The sequence below is a fragment of the Balaenoptera musculus genome, chromosome 12 (genome assembly GCF_009873245.2).
Source record: "Balaenoptera musculus isolate JJ_BM4_2016_0621 chromosome 12, mBalMus1.pri.v3, whole genome shotgun sequence".
Classification (NCBI taxonomy): Eukaryota; Metazoa; Chordata; class Mammalia; order Artiodactyla; family Balaenopteridae; genus Balaenoptera; species Balaenoptera musculus.
The window spans coordinates 52,907,154-52,924,305 of record NC_045796.1 but is presented as its reverse complement, the minus strand read 5'-3'; the positions used below and the strand labels follow the sequence as shown (position 1 = coordinate 52,924,305).

At 38.2% G+C, this 17,152-nt stretch overlaps 1 protein-coding gene across 5 annotated transcripts in view; it reads right to left on the bottom strand.

The window, feature by feature from the left end:
* Positions 1-17,152, bottom strand: part of PDSS2 (decaprenyl diphosphate synthase subunit 2) — a 262,864-nt gene that overhangs the window by 147,443 nt on the left and 98,269 nt on the right. For 4 of the 5 annotated variants that reach the window (XM_036871832.1, XM_036871833.1, XM_036871831.1 and 1 more), the window contains exon 2: positions 14,265-14,399. The exons of the other annotated variant lie outside the window; for it this stretch is intronic. In XM_036871832.1, the coding sequence (XP_036727727.1) occupies positions 14,265-14,399 (135 nt within the window). The remainder of the gene's footprint in view (positions 1-14,264; positions 14,400-17,152) is intronic. 5 annotated transcript variants of the gene reach the window in all.

Here is a 17,152-nt window from a genome sequence, read left to right as displayed (position 1 = left end):
ATGTAAATTACCCATGGACGGCAGCAAATCTTGTAGGTGCATAATTATACAAGTATTTCCTTGAAACCGTGTCTCCAATGAGTATGAATGTAATGGTTTTTCATACCAAAATTTACAGCACTGAGCATTTCAGGACTAATGACAGATGAAGTACACTTTGTTTTTTGTCTATAGGGGAAGAAGCCCATTAGACAGAACATCTATTTGGGGCAGGTCTATTTTAAAAAATGGTTCCTGTATCAAAGAAAACATACAGGTATCTGTATTCCCAATAGATAAAAGAGTAAAGGAAATGTGCAATAAAAGAGGTATAGCCTACAAACCTAAATGTTTTTATTTTTAAACTGTATAGAACACTACCATGATCCACATTCAAACTCTAAACAAAAGCAAATTTTGTCTGAATAAATCAACAATAATTCATGGAGCACTTGAGTGCCCACCACAGTGCTTGGGCTTTAGAGGCCAAAGAAAAAAGTCTATAACCTGGTTTCTAAGCACTATGCAATTCAATACCACCAAACATAAAGATCTGCGCTCAGTCTTGAGGATGTCAAGATGAAAAAGAAAGTACAGTTGGCCCCCATATCCTTGGGTTTCACATCCATGGATTCAACCAACCGTGGAGCTGGCTAAATCTGCAAATGGGAAACCTGTGGATGCAGAGAGCCGACTGTATTCACTGTACTATACCATTTTATATAAGGGACTTGAGCATCAAAGTGGATTTTGGTATCCACGGGGGCTCCCGGAACCAAGCCCACGTGGATACTGAGGAGCAACTGTATATTTAGGGCACTCTAATTCAGAGGCTGTCTACAGTAATGGAAAGAGCACGAATTCCATGGTCAAATGGGGTCTGAATTCCAACTCTGCCATTTATTTACACTACCAACTTTGTCAGGTTATTAAATTTCTCTAAGCCTGTTTCCCAAGAAAAGTGATTTTTTTGTTAACCAATATTGTAAGGATTAAATGAGTTAACATTTATAAAGCACAGGGAACAGTACCAGACATATAGAAAATTCGATATGTGTTAGCTATAGTGATTATTTTTCTATGTTTATCATAGCTTTGCACATAGCAGGTGCTCAACAAATGTTTGTTGAATGAATGAATGAATCAGTCAATGAGTGGTAAGATAGGTATACAAATTACTACAAAATAGATAAAAAGTGCCTCAAAGGTACAAAATGTAATAAAAGGCTCAGTGGTGGGAGAGGTGTTGAGTTGGAAGATGGCTAAAACATAGGCCCTGACCTCTAGAAGGTACTATCTAGTGGGGAAACATATACATAAATCAGTCATTACAAAACAATGTGTTAAGTGTTCTAAAAATTCACAGAACAGTCCCTCTAGGTTCTGGATCTAATTGAGCCAGAGCTTTTCCTGGGGTACCAATATCCCTGTATCTTTGTGAGTGGATATACTTAACTTCCTACAAGCCACAAACTGAGGAGTTGAGAGGTGGGACTGGTGCTTTGTTTCTGCACCGTCTTGAGAAACCACTGCTCCTTTGCAGCAGCTCTACTTTCCACCGCTCTCTTCTCTGTCACCCTGCATTCACTGGAGTCCTCAGCACTTCGCTTAGTTCTGTTCTCTTGGTTGACTTCAATCACGTGAACTGCCCACCTGTAGTTTCTCAATCTACTCAATTCAAATGCTGTCAACCCCACTCTCAGGAACAACTGGAACTTACCATTCAGAGCTGTTCTACTTCTGAAATCTTCAATTCACATATCCTACTTTCTATCTATGACCTCCTAACCTCTCAGCTCTCTCACTGAATTATTACTTTTCCCCCTAAAATATGAATCTTTATGACCTCCAATCCTTGATCACTATTTTTTACCTAATTTTGGACTCCCTCAGCCTTCCTTCCTGATTGAGCCTAAACGGTTCTATTAGGTCAACAACCATTCTTTTGCACATACCTTTTTCTTGGTGGGCAAAGAAAAATCACGATCATGATTTTACCTCCATCACTTCTACTCTAGGGCTGGTAGGAACTAACTGCTGCTGTTAACGAATTCGGATTTAATCCTGTAGGGAATGGGATACTATTGAAAAATTAAGGATATTTTATTCCACTTAAAAAGTTGAGCAGAATAGAAGGGAATAGGGCAATCTTAATAATAGAAAATGGACACTCAATATGCCAGTGACTATAGAGAAGAAGGATTACAGGGTTAGAGATAACCAACCTGAGAATCTGCTCTCTTTGCCTCTATTACCATTACCACCCAGCTACCCAGTCCAAGAGCAAGAACAAGAGGATAGCGAAGAAGGAGCTCCTTGGGCACTAAGCCACCTGTAGATGCCAGTTTCTCCTAGCATCTTAGATGAAGGGTATTAAGGACTGTCTTTAATCAAACAAATGGCTGTGAGTGGACATGGGTGGATTGTGGACCCAAGAGTGAATATGGTTACAGCTCTAGAAATTAAGCTCCAGAAACAGAGTTCTAGAAATGAAATTGCATCAATAGTGTCAGAAGACTATTAGATGCATAAATTGGAGGTCAAAGACTATTGTCACTGGAGGTCAAAGACTATTTCTTATTAATATTTCCATTTCCTTCAATGCTTAGCCCTGTGCCTTGCAGAGAGGAGGTGGTCAGGATGTGCTATATTGGACCACAGGCTACTCGAACCTAGCTGGATATATGCCCGTTAAGCTCTCTGACTTAAAGTCCATTTTATCCCTATCTGCCTTATAGATGAGTAATCACACAGCATGATTAGTGACTTGCTTAAGATCAAATAACTAATCAGTTACAGATTTGAGACAAGAACCCAGATCTCTGGCCCTTTACCCAAGTCTCTTTTATATCACACTGTTTACCACTGGGGGTGCCTTGAGTTTGGGTTCAAAGGATAACAGTAAGTCATGAAGCTATTAAGCAAACTCTGTCATTAAACATTTTAAATGACTGCAATTCTTCTAATAGAACTAACATTTTACTACAGTAAATGTCAAGAATTAAGCACAGTTTAAAATTTAGAATTAGACACTGGACAGTGCCTTTGACTGTGGCTTCTTACTAGTCAACATATAGCCCTTCTTTAAGGAAAAGATTTAAACTTTTTCACTATTGACAAAACAATTTATGCAGCTTGTTTTTTGTTGTGATATAGTCAAGCAGGCTAATCTGTACCAAGATATTTATATATGATTAACTCTCAGCTGAGTAGATTAGTAACTGAGCCCACCTACTTTCTGTGGTGAATTATACTTGTTTTTTAAGAGGCTGTTCCTATTTTGTGTTTTTCCAACAGCTCTGGTGAAGTAAAGACTTCTGAGGTACACTACATGGAACATAAAGAGTCTTCCCCTTTCTTACTCAACATATAATTGCTGCATTTGTGCATGCTGTGTAGGTTGAAAAATAACAATAAAAAGTTAATGAAGAAAATAAGTATTGGTTGTAATGAATTAGTAATATTGCTAGATTTGTACCTGGAGTTTATTTTTCTTGTTGTAAATGGAACACAATCAATAGGAATATGTAATCAAACTGCACATGCTTTCATCTCCTGAGATCTCTCTGAAAAGGAGCTGAGATATCTTTAGGAAATTATCTTCAAAAGCCTACTCTGAATTCAATTATTCAGCATAATCATTTTATTTTTTTAAAGTCTTCGTGTTGCCTCTTTTTAAAAAAATTAATTAATTAATTAATTTTTGGCTGCGTTGGGTCTTTGTTGCTGCGCGCGGGCTTTCTCTAGTTGCAAGGAGTGGGGGCGACTCTTCGTCACGGTGCGCGGGCTTCTCATTGCAGTGGCTTCTCTTGTTGCAGAGCATGGGCTCTAGGTACGCGGGCTTCAGTAGTTGTGGCTCGTGGGCTCTAGAACGCAGGCTCAGTAGTTGTGGCTCACAGGCTTAGTTGCTCTGCGGCATGTGGGATCTTCCCAGACCAGGGCTTGAACCCGTGTCCCCTGCATTGGCAGGCAGATTCTTAACCACTGCGTCACCAGGGAAGCCCAGCATAATCATTTTAAATCACTGTCAATTCCTCATTTTCAAGGTTCTTGTAGGACAAAAAGATACATTTCTTAAATAGGTTGTTATTGCTTTATAAGTATGAAATATAACTTTCTTTTAATTTTCAAGTTTATTTTAATTGGATTTTCTTTATTTAAAAAAAGAAATATTACAAATAAAGTTCCCTTTGACTATCCCCTATACCTGTTTCCAAACCATTCCCCCTCCCCACTTCCTCCAACCATAGTTATCATCAGGTGGGTGAAGTTTCTTCCAGACTTTTTCCTATGCATTTACACATGCCATCTTTTTTTCTTTTGGCTGCATTGGGTCTTAGTTGCAGCACGTGGGATCTTTGATGAGGCATGCGGGTTCTTTTCTTTCACTGTAGTGCATGGGCTCTTCATTGCAGCTCTTGGGCTTCTCTCTAGTTGTGGCGTGCGAGTTTTCTCTCTCTAGTTGTGGCGTGCGGGCTCCAGAGCGTGTGGGCTCTGTAGTTTGCAGCACGCGGGCTCTCTCAATGAGGTGCGCAAGCTCAGTAGTTGTGGTGCGCAGGCTTAGTTGCTCCGCGGCATGTGGGACCAGGGATCGAACCCGCGTCCCCTGCATTGGAAGGCGGATTCTTTACCACTGGACCACTAGGGAAGTCCCCTACACATGCTATCTTAAAAAAAAAAAAAAAACCATAACTTTTAAGATGCTATCTATTTCAATATTAATTATTTCACATTAATAAAACTGAGCCCTAAATCAATAATATAATCAACACGTTCCTACCTAAGTGTCATTTCTTATGGTGTTTTCTGATTTGGTCAATCACCAAGAGAAATATGGTTTGTTAATTCTGTTTGGCATTTTTAAGTGCCAGACAAATTCTAATATGCAGTGTGAAGGTGAGGATTGATAGTAACAGCCTATTGTTACTATAATTAGAAGTCATCAGAAGCTAATTAGTACCACATTAAAAATGATAAATTATGAACCATAATATTTGCAGCTAAGACCTAGTCCAATTCCCTAAATTTAAAGATCTATTAAAAAAAAAAAAAAGACTTGCCTCTTTCACAGCTTTATATTCTCCACTTGTCTTTGTAAATTATATAGGCCTCCAAGTATTCCACCACCACTTCCTCTAACAGCACGCCAAGCCTGACCAATTTTCACTTAAAGGAGAAAGTAATGTTAAGGTCAGTAATCTGATTATAAGATGTTTTCTAGATTAACTTAGTTATATTTATAATGCCTTTTTTCTGATTAGTCCTTTAAGCCCAACAATCACCTTTGCATGTTTAACCTTAGCCATTAATTTAATCTTAATCAATTGAATGATACACTGAGTTAGAATTAGCACAGTTACCAAGAAATTGATAGTGTCCATTTTAACATGGATGGTAAACCTAAGAAAGTTAATCAAAAGGTAGCATTTTGCTTCACTCCTGCTTTCTTTATTTATAAAACATCTAGAGTTTATGCATTTTCATAGGATATCTGACCATGTCAAAGAGGGCAAGAGATAAAAGTTTAAGTCAGCTCAGGGCCTCTAAGGCCCTCATTTTAATAGTAGGATAGAATTTCTAAGCTAACTACCAACACTCAACAAAAATTTTTACTAATTTTTAAGAAGTACATAAATAAACATGTATAAATTAAAAATAATTCAGCCCACTGAAGAGGACAAAGAATGAACAAAGTCTTTCATCCCGTTTCCCTCCACAGCTGCCGCTCCCCAGAGGTGACCACTATTAACAGCTCTTTGTGTCTCCTTTGAGATATTTTTCATGCAAATAAAAATCCACTGCCCACCCAGTCAAGCCCAAAAAGGATCAAACTATAATACGTTTCTCAGTCTTGCTTTTCTTACATGTTCCTTGAGCTCTTTCCAGATCAGCATATACCGATCTCCTTAATTCTTTTAAACGATCCTTTGATACTCCCCTGCATCAATAACAACGTGTGCCCTCTTGGTGGACACTTCGGTTGTTTCCTTTGTTGCTGTTGTTCTTGCAAAGTATACTGCAAAGAGCATTCTTATACATACATCTTTGAGCACTTATGCTAATACATCAGTACACAATTTTGCTAAATCAAAGGGTAGCTGGATTAAAATAAAATTTACTGCTATTACCAAATTGTTCTCTAAGCAACTATACCTATTAACATCCCCACTAACAAAACATTCAAGTGCCTCTTCCTCACAAAGAAATGCTGAGTATCAAACCTTTTCATCTTTGCCAATCTGACAGGGGGAAACTATGATTTTTTAAAAATTTGCCCTGTATGATGAGGTCCAGCCTTTTCCCCCTTTTGCTTACTAACCATCTATGAGTTTTCTTCACTGAACAGCCTGTTCATGTCTTTTGTCCATGTCTGTGTTGTACTATGTTCTTCCTGATTCATAAGATCTTCAACTGGTTTGTTTATTAAAACTCGGACCCTTGTCATGTATGCTGCAAATATTTTTATAATTTTGGCACTTATCTTTGGACTTTATGGGAATTTTTTTCCATTGAAGAATTCTTTTTTAATGAAGTCAAATGTGTTAATCTTTTTGTTTATAGGTCCACAGTGTTGAAACATTTTAGAAAGGTCTTCCTTGCTTCAAGATTAAATAATAATAACAATAATAATAGATATTATTATTCAGCTGTAACCAAATAGTCACTGACTGTCATCCATGTGCTAGGAACATGCTGAATGCTGGGCTAGTATGAAGAAAACACATCATCTGAACTATGTTTAATGGCACATAGAGCACACAGTCTTCTTTTATCAGCACTACAAATAAATACAGAAAAAGATCAGTCCATAATTTTATTCCTATTCATCAGCTCACCTGCCACTCAGAAGCCAAATAAGTAGTAAGATAAAAGTACTTGCTTTACAAATAGACTTGGCATGCTTTAAAATTCACCAGTACCCACATGTACCCCGGCCAACAGACCATCTAAAAGGCGAAAATAACAATCACTTTACCCCTGACTCATTTAATACTTTTTCATTCTTGCATGTTCTACTTATCACAACTTATCTCTAGCAAACAGAGACAGAAAACGGTGGGCAAGAAGAAGGTGGCAGCATGTGAGAAATCCGATAAAGGACATAAAGCAGCATGACAGGGATCTGGAATAACAATAATAGACAACACTTGTTAAGCACAGTCTACACACAAGGCACTGTTCTAAGTGTTTTATTCATATTATCTTCTTTAATCCACTCAACAAACCTATGAGGTACAGAGAGGTGACCTAACTTGTCTGGGGTCACATAGCAAATAAGTGATAGATTTAAACTAAGGCAATTTATAACCAACATGATATACTTCTTCCCCTACTTGATCACTTAATGTAGGATCTCAGAAAGTTACTTCATCTTTTTGAGTCTCAGTTTTCTGGTTGGTGACTCTGTTATTTCTGCCTCACAGAGTCCCCATTAGGGTTCAAAGTTAGGTACCCTAATACAAAATAGCGTTTACCAAACTGTTTTGCAGCATTCTACAAGATGTACTGCTGACAGTCAAAAAAAAATATCATAGTTTCCCCCTCTCAGATTGGCAAAGATTAAAAGGGTTACAGGGTTTTATAGTAAAATAACTGGGAAACAGTATCTCTTCTTAAAGATTCGTGATGCATGCATGCCACATGTACCTAACAATTCTTCAGATTTCTGAAATGAAGCAATCTTTTGGCATGCCCAAGTTTATCTGACCACAGGACCTTTTGTCCCACTGATGACCTAGTAAAACCTTCATCCCTAATGAAGCACAAATTGGGAAATGTTGGTAGAAAACGGCATGAGATCAAAGGACCTAATGAGTCTGTGTCTGAGTCTGGCTTGGCCAACTGCTAACCTGTTGTTTTAGGTAAAGACTCCTTAACCTCTCCAGGTCTCTGTTTTCCCTCTCAGCAATCACCTAGACTACTTCAATAATTCCTTGGCTGGTTCTCTCTACCTCTTGGACCTCAACTCTCTGGGTTATCTTCTCAACTAATTACATTCTATAGTACAGATATATTAATGTGACTCCTTTGCTTAAAGACCTTTATAATAGCTATGAATAAGAATAAACACTTAGGGGCTTCCCTGGTGGCGCAGTGGTTGAGAATCTGCCTGCCAATGCAGGGGACACGGGTTTGAGCCCTGGTCTGGGAAGATCCCACATGCCGCGGAGCAACTGGGCCCGTGAGCCACAATTACTGAGCCTGTGCGTCTGGAGCCTGTGCTCCGCAACAAGAGAGGCCGCGATAGTGAGAGGCCCGCGCACCGCGATGAAGACTGGCCCCCGCTTGCCACAACTAGAAGAAAGCCCTCGCACAGAAATGAAGACCCAACACAGCCATAAATAAATAAATTAAAAAAAAAAAAAGAATAAACACTTAGAGAATGCTTACTATGCTATGCATTACTCTATTCACTCATTTAATTCTTAAAACCATTCTCTGAAATGTGAGAGCTGAAATCTGAGGCACAGCTAATAGGTGATATAGTCTGTTTCCAGTCTATTCTGCTGCCTCTTGGATGGCTCCCCACTGTTTCTCCAGGATATAGCTCTAATTCCTTAGGCCCTTCACAATTCAACTTCAACCTTTCTTTTCTACACCATCTCCTCATCAGTATTCTGTAATATATTAGTTTGCCAGCACTATGAGGGAAGGACTTGTTCTAGGTCCCTCTCCTTGGCTTGAAAAAAAAACCATTTTCATGTTCACAGGGTGTGCTGCTGGTATATGCATGTTTGTGTCCAAATTTCCCCTTTTTTAAAATAAGGACACTAAATTAGGGTCCATTCTAATAACCCCATTTTAACTTGATTATATCAATAAAGACCCTATCTCCAAATAAGGCCACATTGTGAGGAACGAGGGGTTAGGACTTCAACATATGAATTTTGGTGGGGACACAATTCAATCCATAACATCTATATACATGAACCTGGTCTCTATTATGTAAATTCATACATTCATATAACAATTATGTACTGAGTGCCCACTACCGTGTCAGCACCCTGTGGGCCCTGCTATGTACTATGTACCAGACCACATGTCTTTGGTCAGTCTGTTCCTTACTTCCTTTGCCTAGAACGCAACCACCTTTTACCAAACCCCTTGACTACCTGCTTTCTTCCAACTGACAACCTCCTAGTTACCTTCAAAACCCACTTATAAATTCCCTATTTTGTAAAGTTCAAATGGTCTCTTTCTCTGAAATTTTCTCCTTTCCTCTCCCAACATATTTAATTGCTACAAAGAATTCTGTTTATACTTTACTTACAGTATCTATAGCATCATATTACAATTGTTTGTAAACTTGTATGTTCCCTGGCTTGATGCTAATAAGGTCACGGAGGGTAAATACTATACAGTATTCAGCTTGTATCTCCTGCACTAAGCATAGTGCCTGGAACACCACACAGTAATTGCTTAATAAGAGTTTGTTTAATGAGTGATCAAAGGAGGGTGTTCAATTTAACAAGACCCAATAGGAAAAAATTGAAGGAGGAACATCTAGAGACACAGAGACCCAACAGACAACTATTGCTAAAATCTAAACGTGAAATAGGGCTTCCCTGGTGGTGCAGTGGTTAAGAATCTGCCTGCCAATGCAGGGGACATGGGTTCGAGCCCTGGTCCAGGAAGATCCCACATGCCGCGGAGCAAATAAGCCCATGCACCACAACTACTGAAGCCTGCGCACCTAGAGCCTGTGCTCCACAACAGGAGAAGCCACAGCAATGAGAAGCCCGCACACTGCAATGAAGAGTAGCCCCAGCTCTCTGCAACTAGAGAAAGCCCACGCGCAGCAATGAAGACCCAACGCAGCCAAAAACAAAATAAATAGATAAATAAATAAGTTTTTAAAAATAAAATAAATAAATAAACATGAAGTAACAAAGACCTGTAACGGGAGAGTGGAAAGTTAACTGAAAGAAAAAGAGACCTGGAGAAACTTGTGAGTTGGTGGTTTATTAGACACAGAAGATAAAAGAGTGGGAGTAACCAAGGATTCCCAAATTCACTGGGATAACTGGGTGACAGAAACAGCAAAATATTAATTAAGGTGTCACTGTTATTAACAGATAAACCCTAAAGTTTAAGTGGTTGAACAAACAGATTTTTCCTCTCACACATCAAGTCAACATGGATATTCCTGATGGACAGGTGGCTCTCCTCCAAGGGGTGCAGGTACCTTTCATCTTGAATTGGTCACTTCCAAAATCACCTGCTTAAGGTATACGGCAAATGTAAGATTTTTATGGTCAGGAAATTGTAAATTTCATTTATGCTTATATTTTATTGGCTAGATCTCATTCATACGGCCCAGCCAACTGCAAAGGAAGGCTGGGAAATGTAGTCTAGCTGAATACTCAGGAAGAAAAGAAAATGTGCTTGGCAAACTTGTTTTAATCGCTTCTAATACAGTTAACAAGAGGTGGTAGGAAATTTCAGGGAATGAGGGTAGAGTGAAAATCTGTGGTCTGTTTATAATTGCTAGTTAGATGAGAAATATTTGAGTCAGGTCTTCCTAAACCAACTGAGAAAATTGAACCATTAGTCACAAAATTCACCTGCGCTTCTTTAAATGTAATAATCATGTAACACTAGAGAAGTCTATACTTTGTTATGTTATGTATTATATATTACATTATCTATCTTTTGTACACAAAATATAAACATCCTATCATTAAGAATAAGTTATGGGCTTCCCTGGTGGAGCAGTGGTTGAGAATCTGCCTGCCAATGCAGGGGACACGGGTTCCAGCCCTGGTCTGGGAAGATCCCACATGCCGCGGAGCAACTAGGCCAGTGAGCCACAAGTACTGAGCCTGCGCATCTGGAGCCTGTGCTCCGCAACAAGAGAGGCCGCGATAATGAGAGGCCCGCGCACCGCGATGAAGAGTGGCCCCCACTTGCCGCAACTAGAGAAAGCCCTCGCACAGAAACGAAGACCCAACACAGCCATAAATTAAAAAAAAAAAAAAAAAAGAATAAGTTATAAACATTTTCTCAGTTGTGGCTAGGGATGCTTGTAAATTTAGTAATACTTTTTATTGCCTGATCACCTTTGTAACCAATTTTTAAAGTCAGGGTTGGTGGAATAAACCTAAAGTCCATGGTCTTGCTTGAAAAAGGTTATGGCAGATGTTTACAGTGCATTTTTATAAATGTGACTCACCTGTTTTTCAAAATGTAGTTATTACATTTTAGCCTAAATTCTGCCTCTCTTGGCCATTATGTGATAAGTTCACGAGACACATCCACAAGATATACCCAGCAGTTATATCCTTAGGCCAAACAAAAGAGGTCACCTAGCTCACTTTTGTTCCCTTAGGTAATTTACTCAGGTTTCATTAACTGACATCAAAGTCAAGTTTATGAGAGAAAAACACCAACAATGTAAATCCCAGTAGTTTAGAGGTGAATTTAAAAGCTCCCAAATCAGTACTTCCCTCAAATGTTAAATAATTCACTGTGGCATTATAGATACAAGCCTCCAGCAAAAGTTACACTTGAACAATTAAGCTAGCAGGAGCCAAACAAATGACTTCAGGGATAGAGAAACAAACGAACGGTTTCTCGTAGTAGTATGCCAAATTACATTTTCACATTAACCAGCGTGTAGAACACCCAAGCATCACCAATGACTTACTAGATAAAGTTTGATTACAGAAAAACAGCCTGGAACCACAAACCAGGATTATTCCCTAAATGTAACCGTGGATTCTATACACTTGGGTATGAAACCCATTTATGCCATTTGGAAAAATTTTATATTCATAATGTACCACCTACTCTTTTGCAGAGTTCTTTTACAATTGCTCATATTACAATGACCATCTACGAAATGCATTATGTTTCTGTAAAGGATCAGAAGGCGATGCAGCTATTTCTTAGAGGCTAAATAAGAAATTGGAAACATGAGGTCACAACATAGTGCACTGTGTACATACAATAAAGATAACAACATCTGCATAGTAGAAAGAAATACACTTTAGATTTAAATTCCAACTCCATCACTTTCTACCTAGAGGATTTTAGACAAGCCTTAATCTCAGCATTAGTTTCTTTTTCTATAAAATGGAGACGATTCATTTATGCAATAAATATTTACTGAACACCTATCATGTGTCAAATACTTCCAAGTGTTATTTTAGGATTAGTGATAGTAAACCATGGCTGGTATTCATTAGAGGTGTGTATGGCTACCCAAATACAAGAGCAGATGACTGACCATGGACTTCCCTGGTGGTACAGTGGTTAAGAATCCACCTTCCAATGCAGGGAACATGGGTTCGAGCCCCGGTCCGGGAAGATCCCACATGCCGCGGAGCAACTAAGCCCGTGCGCCACAACTACTGAGCCCGCATCCCACAACAACTGAAGCCCGCGCACCTAGAGCCTGTGCCCCACAACAAAGACAAGCCACCACAATGAGAAGCCCGTGCACCGCAACGAAGAGTAGCCCCCGCTCGCTGCAACTAGAGAAAACCCACGCACAGCAACGAAGACCCAACTCAGCCAAGAATAAATAAATCAATTTAAAAAAAGAGCAGATGACTGACCAATAAAAGGGTTAAAGTCGGAGACTGAAAAATCAATGGAGTTCCAAACAGGAAACAGAGATACATGGTTACAAGGTGATGTGAGGTCTAATTCCTTTCCAGGGACTAACAGGTTATTGGTATTCACTGTAGATGTTTATGTATTTTCTCTAATTATTTCAACTGAACTCAGCCAACAGCTTTTCTACAAAATTTATAGGGTAAAATTTTGAGCTCCAATTCAAACAGGTTGGGGAAGGATGTAGATAGATGTATTGAAGATTTGCCAAGTTACTGTCCGTTCATAAGTTTTCCTAGACATACTTAAGGGAAGACCTTTTTTGGTATACTAATTTAATGGCTAGTCTAATCTACAAGTGAAATAAATTTTTTGAATCAGACTAGAAAAGCCGAATAAAATTAAGAAGAAAAAAAACCCAGCAAAACATGAGATTTGGAAGAAAGAGAACTATAGTTAGAGCCTGAACTTTTCCTCATTTGCTAGTCATGTCACCTTGAAAAACATCTCAAGGTTTCTGAAACTCAGTTTTCTCAAGAGTAAAATAAGTATAACGACAATTCTTACCTATGGAATTGTTGTAAGGATCAAATGGGATAACTGTCATTAAAATGATCAGTAACCTACAAAGCACTAAATAAATATAAATTATCTCAGAGTGAACAGGAACTGAAAATGATCCCAAGATATTTCTCCTAGTGAAGACACTTACGTGGATCAATGGTAAAAGCTCTGCAAAACTACCCTGGCTAGAGGAGAGGCCATTTGTAACCCCAACAGTGATAATTTTTGCTTGCTTGTTAATGAAGAAGGTCACTGGACTTCATAGCAGGCAAGCTAGTCATCTTTAAATATTACAGAAGAAAAAAAACATTTATGGGTAAGATTACCAGGAATTTTAAAAAAATCTAAGATGTGGATTGGATTTGTTTTTAAAGTAAATCAATAAAAGATATATTAACCGTAAGCCAAAGTTTCTAGAAATACTTCTTTTTGTGAGGAAAATTTTCCTGTCACCCGTGTTTCCGGGTGGTTTTAATTTCAGGTGCCCAAGTCCACTTGCAGACTATTACTTCCATACAGGCTTTTAACACAGTGCCAAGTATACTGCTAAGATCTGATATATTATTACTAAAAAACATGCAGTCATTTAAAAAAGCAAAACTGAAAATTTAAAGTTTGTTTTATATGCAGCAAAAATGACTGATACGTACTCATAAATTTATTTTTTAATCTAAATGTCTGAGATGTAAAAGTTTCTTATTCCAGTCACTTTAATAAAAACCTCTTCACCATAAAAATAAGCAAAATAAAATAAATGATATAGCACTGAAGTAGACATCTCCTAAAATGGTAGTTGCATCATTATATATACAACTAAGTTATCATATTGAGTAGGTTTAAAAATCATGAATCCTGGACTAAATGACATAGAGTTCTCTACAGAAAAACAATGATACCGTGATGGGGCAGGAGGGTAGTGTTCAATAGGAAAGTTTAAATGCTCAAGGCAGAAATGAAAGTATTAGACACAAAATTTACCAGAGTTACATACAAAGCAGCTAAGCCTATCAGATTTGTTAAGAATAATAAAAATCCATGTTTTAACTTTACAAAATGTTTTAATCTATCTTTGAATCAGAGAATGACAAAAAACTAAACAGTGATTTCTACAGATCACTGTAAGAAAACACGCTTTAGAGAGCAATGTCAAAATTTCTTCTTACCATGAATAGATACCACTGACCATGTCATAGCTCTGACATGAAGCATTCACACTGCTGGGTCCAGCTGCCTTAGAAATAAGTAGCACCACCAAGCCCCTCAACTGGAGGTTATTCTGGCTGTCGTGTACAAGGCCCCTGCCAACAAGTAAAGAAAGAAGAGGATTAACACACCCTCACAAAATCAGTCAGATCAAATCAGAGAATTGCTGCAAATACATACCCATGCTTCCAAAATCAGACAATGGGACTTGTTGAAAAGAAATAGGATTGGTGGAAGAAAGAGTTAACAGGAGGAAGCAACAAGTTCAGGAAACAACTAGAGAAACCCATGGCTGGTTTTGAAAGTGACAATCTCAAAATTGTGAGGCCTAATGATTTGGCTTCCTCCTCTTTCTGGGTTTTCCCACTGTCTATACCCTACCATGCAATCTTAACCATTTGCTCTGATAATGAGAGGAACCCATAGTTTTAAACTGTTCTGTGGTAGTTGCCAGCAGGTGAAATACAAATTGTATGGCTTGGATGAAGTGGTATTATGTGGCGATGATGCTGGTAAGGGGAAGTGATAAAAAATGGTTTCTGTCTTCACAAGTAGAAAATTTATTTGAGAAGTAAAATGGAAATGAATGCCATGGGCAAATATCTTGCCATTTCTTATTTTTTATGCAAAGAATAATCATTCTAGACAATGTTAGTCTTTAACATAGAATGTAATTTTTTTTGCTATGAGGATTGAATTTTTATAATTTTTACTACAACTAAGGTCAGGAATACTTTCTAAGATTACATGTTTGTTTAAGTATCGCAAATGGTTGTCATACAAGAACTAAATGGCATCATTAAAAAAAGAAAAAAAGACAGAAGACTATGGGTAACATATTATAATAAATTAATATTTAGAACAATGTTCATGAGCATTAATCAAATAGGTTATACTAAAGTATACATAAATAATAAATAAATATAATTCTTGAATGTGGTGAAAACAGTAAAAATTTTTTTATTAATTTGTATTGGAGTATAGTTGATTTACAATGCTGTGTTAGTTTCTGCTGTACAGCAAAGTGAACCAGTTATATGTATACATATATCCACTTTTTTTTAGGTTCTATTCCCATATAGGTCATTACAGAGTATTGAGTAGACTTCCCTGTGCTATACAGTAGGTTCTTATTAGTTATGTATTTTATATATAGTAGCATGTATATATGTCAACCCCAATCTCCCAATTTATCCCTCCCCCACCTTTCCCCCTTGGTAACCATAAGTTTGCTTTCCAAATCTGTGACTCTGTTTCTAAAAACAGTAAAATTTTGTATTTTAATACTTTACTGAATTATTAAGACTTCCTTGGGTGAATTCTGAACAATGAATTCATTTAAAGTAAGTTAACATAGCCAAAATTAATGAGTCAGTCCATTACTTAAGAAAATTTTCACCCTTCATGCCTCCAAATAAATTTTTAAAAGGGTCCCTTCTTGCTCTTTCAATAGTTTCAAAATAAGACATCTTCAGGCACACAGAGAGATCAAGCAACTTGTCCAAGGTACCACAGACAGTAGGCGTTAGAGCCTTGATAGAGCCAGGATTTGAACCCAGGACACCTGGCCCTAGAGTCTATATACATGCTTACCCATTATGCTATAGTGATTCTCCATCTGCTTCACCTCATGTACCAACTATTTGCTAAGTCAGTAGAATAGTGACCTCTTTAGAACCAGGTTTGAAAAATCCTTCTGCCGTTTATTAGCTGTATGACTCAGACTATCACCTCTTCTGTAAAATGAGATTAACAACATCTACTTTCTGTAGTCATTGTATGGAACAGACAACATGAGTGAAGCATAAACCACTGTGGAAGCACATGGAAGGTGATAGGGTGATCAGAAAACTACATCTCTCTCCTTATTACTTTTTTAAAAAAATTAATTAATTAATTTAGGCTGCATTGCATCTTCGTTGCTGTGCACAGGCTTTCTCTCTAGTTGTGGCGAGCGGGGGCTACTCTTTGTTGTGGTGTGCGGGCTTCTCACTGCGGTGGCTTCTCTTGTTGCGGAGCACGAGTTCTAGGCACGCGGGCTTCAGTAGTGGTGGCACGCAGGCTCAGTAGTTGTGATGCACAGGCTTAGCTGTTTCGCGGCATGTGGGATCTTCCCAGACCAGGGCTCGAACCCGTGTCCCCTGCATTGGCAGGCGGATTCTTAACCACTGTGCCACCAGGGAAGTCCCTCTCCTTATTACTTTTTTGCCATCTATTTATTCTCAACGCTTATATTTTCTTTTTCTTTTACTGTTTCTCCTTCTATCTCTCAAAGTCTTACCCACTACCAGCATATATAATTTCCTATAAATACTGTTTCCTTTTCTAACGTTAGAATCTTTTTTTTTTAGAAAAGAAATCTAAACTTTTCTAACTTTAGAATCCCTAGGATTCTAAACTTGCAGAGTTAATGTTTCATATAGTCCAGGTCATACTTCACCTGGAACACTATGATTTATTCTGAGTGCCTCTCTTAAGGAGAAATACTGACAAGCTGAAGCATATCCAGAAGATGGTGAAATCATATACTGCCACATGCTTGGCTGACCAAAAAAAAAAAATAAATGAATGCCAGCTTGGAGAACAGTAAAGTTGGTGTTCTCAAATTTATGCAGTCAAAAATGTAGTAAATGCTTACTACATGTCAGGTACAGTGCTAAACAGAGAGTGGAGGACATGATGGTGAGCAATGGTGAGCTGTGGTCTCCCTTCTTGTGGATAATACAGTCTGGATTTAAAATAATAATAAAATGTGGCATGAGCTACTTTAGGAGATGAACAAGGGCAACTAACATCGGCACAGAGAAAGGGCAACTAACCTAAGCAGGGGTGAAGGAGTGGTGAAAGG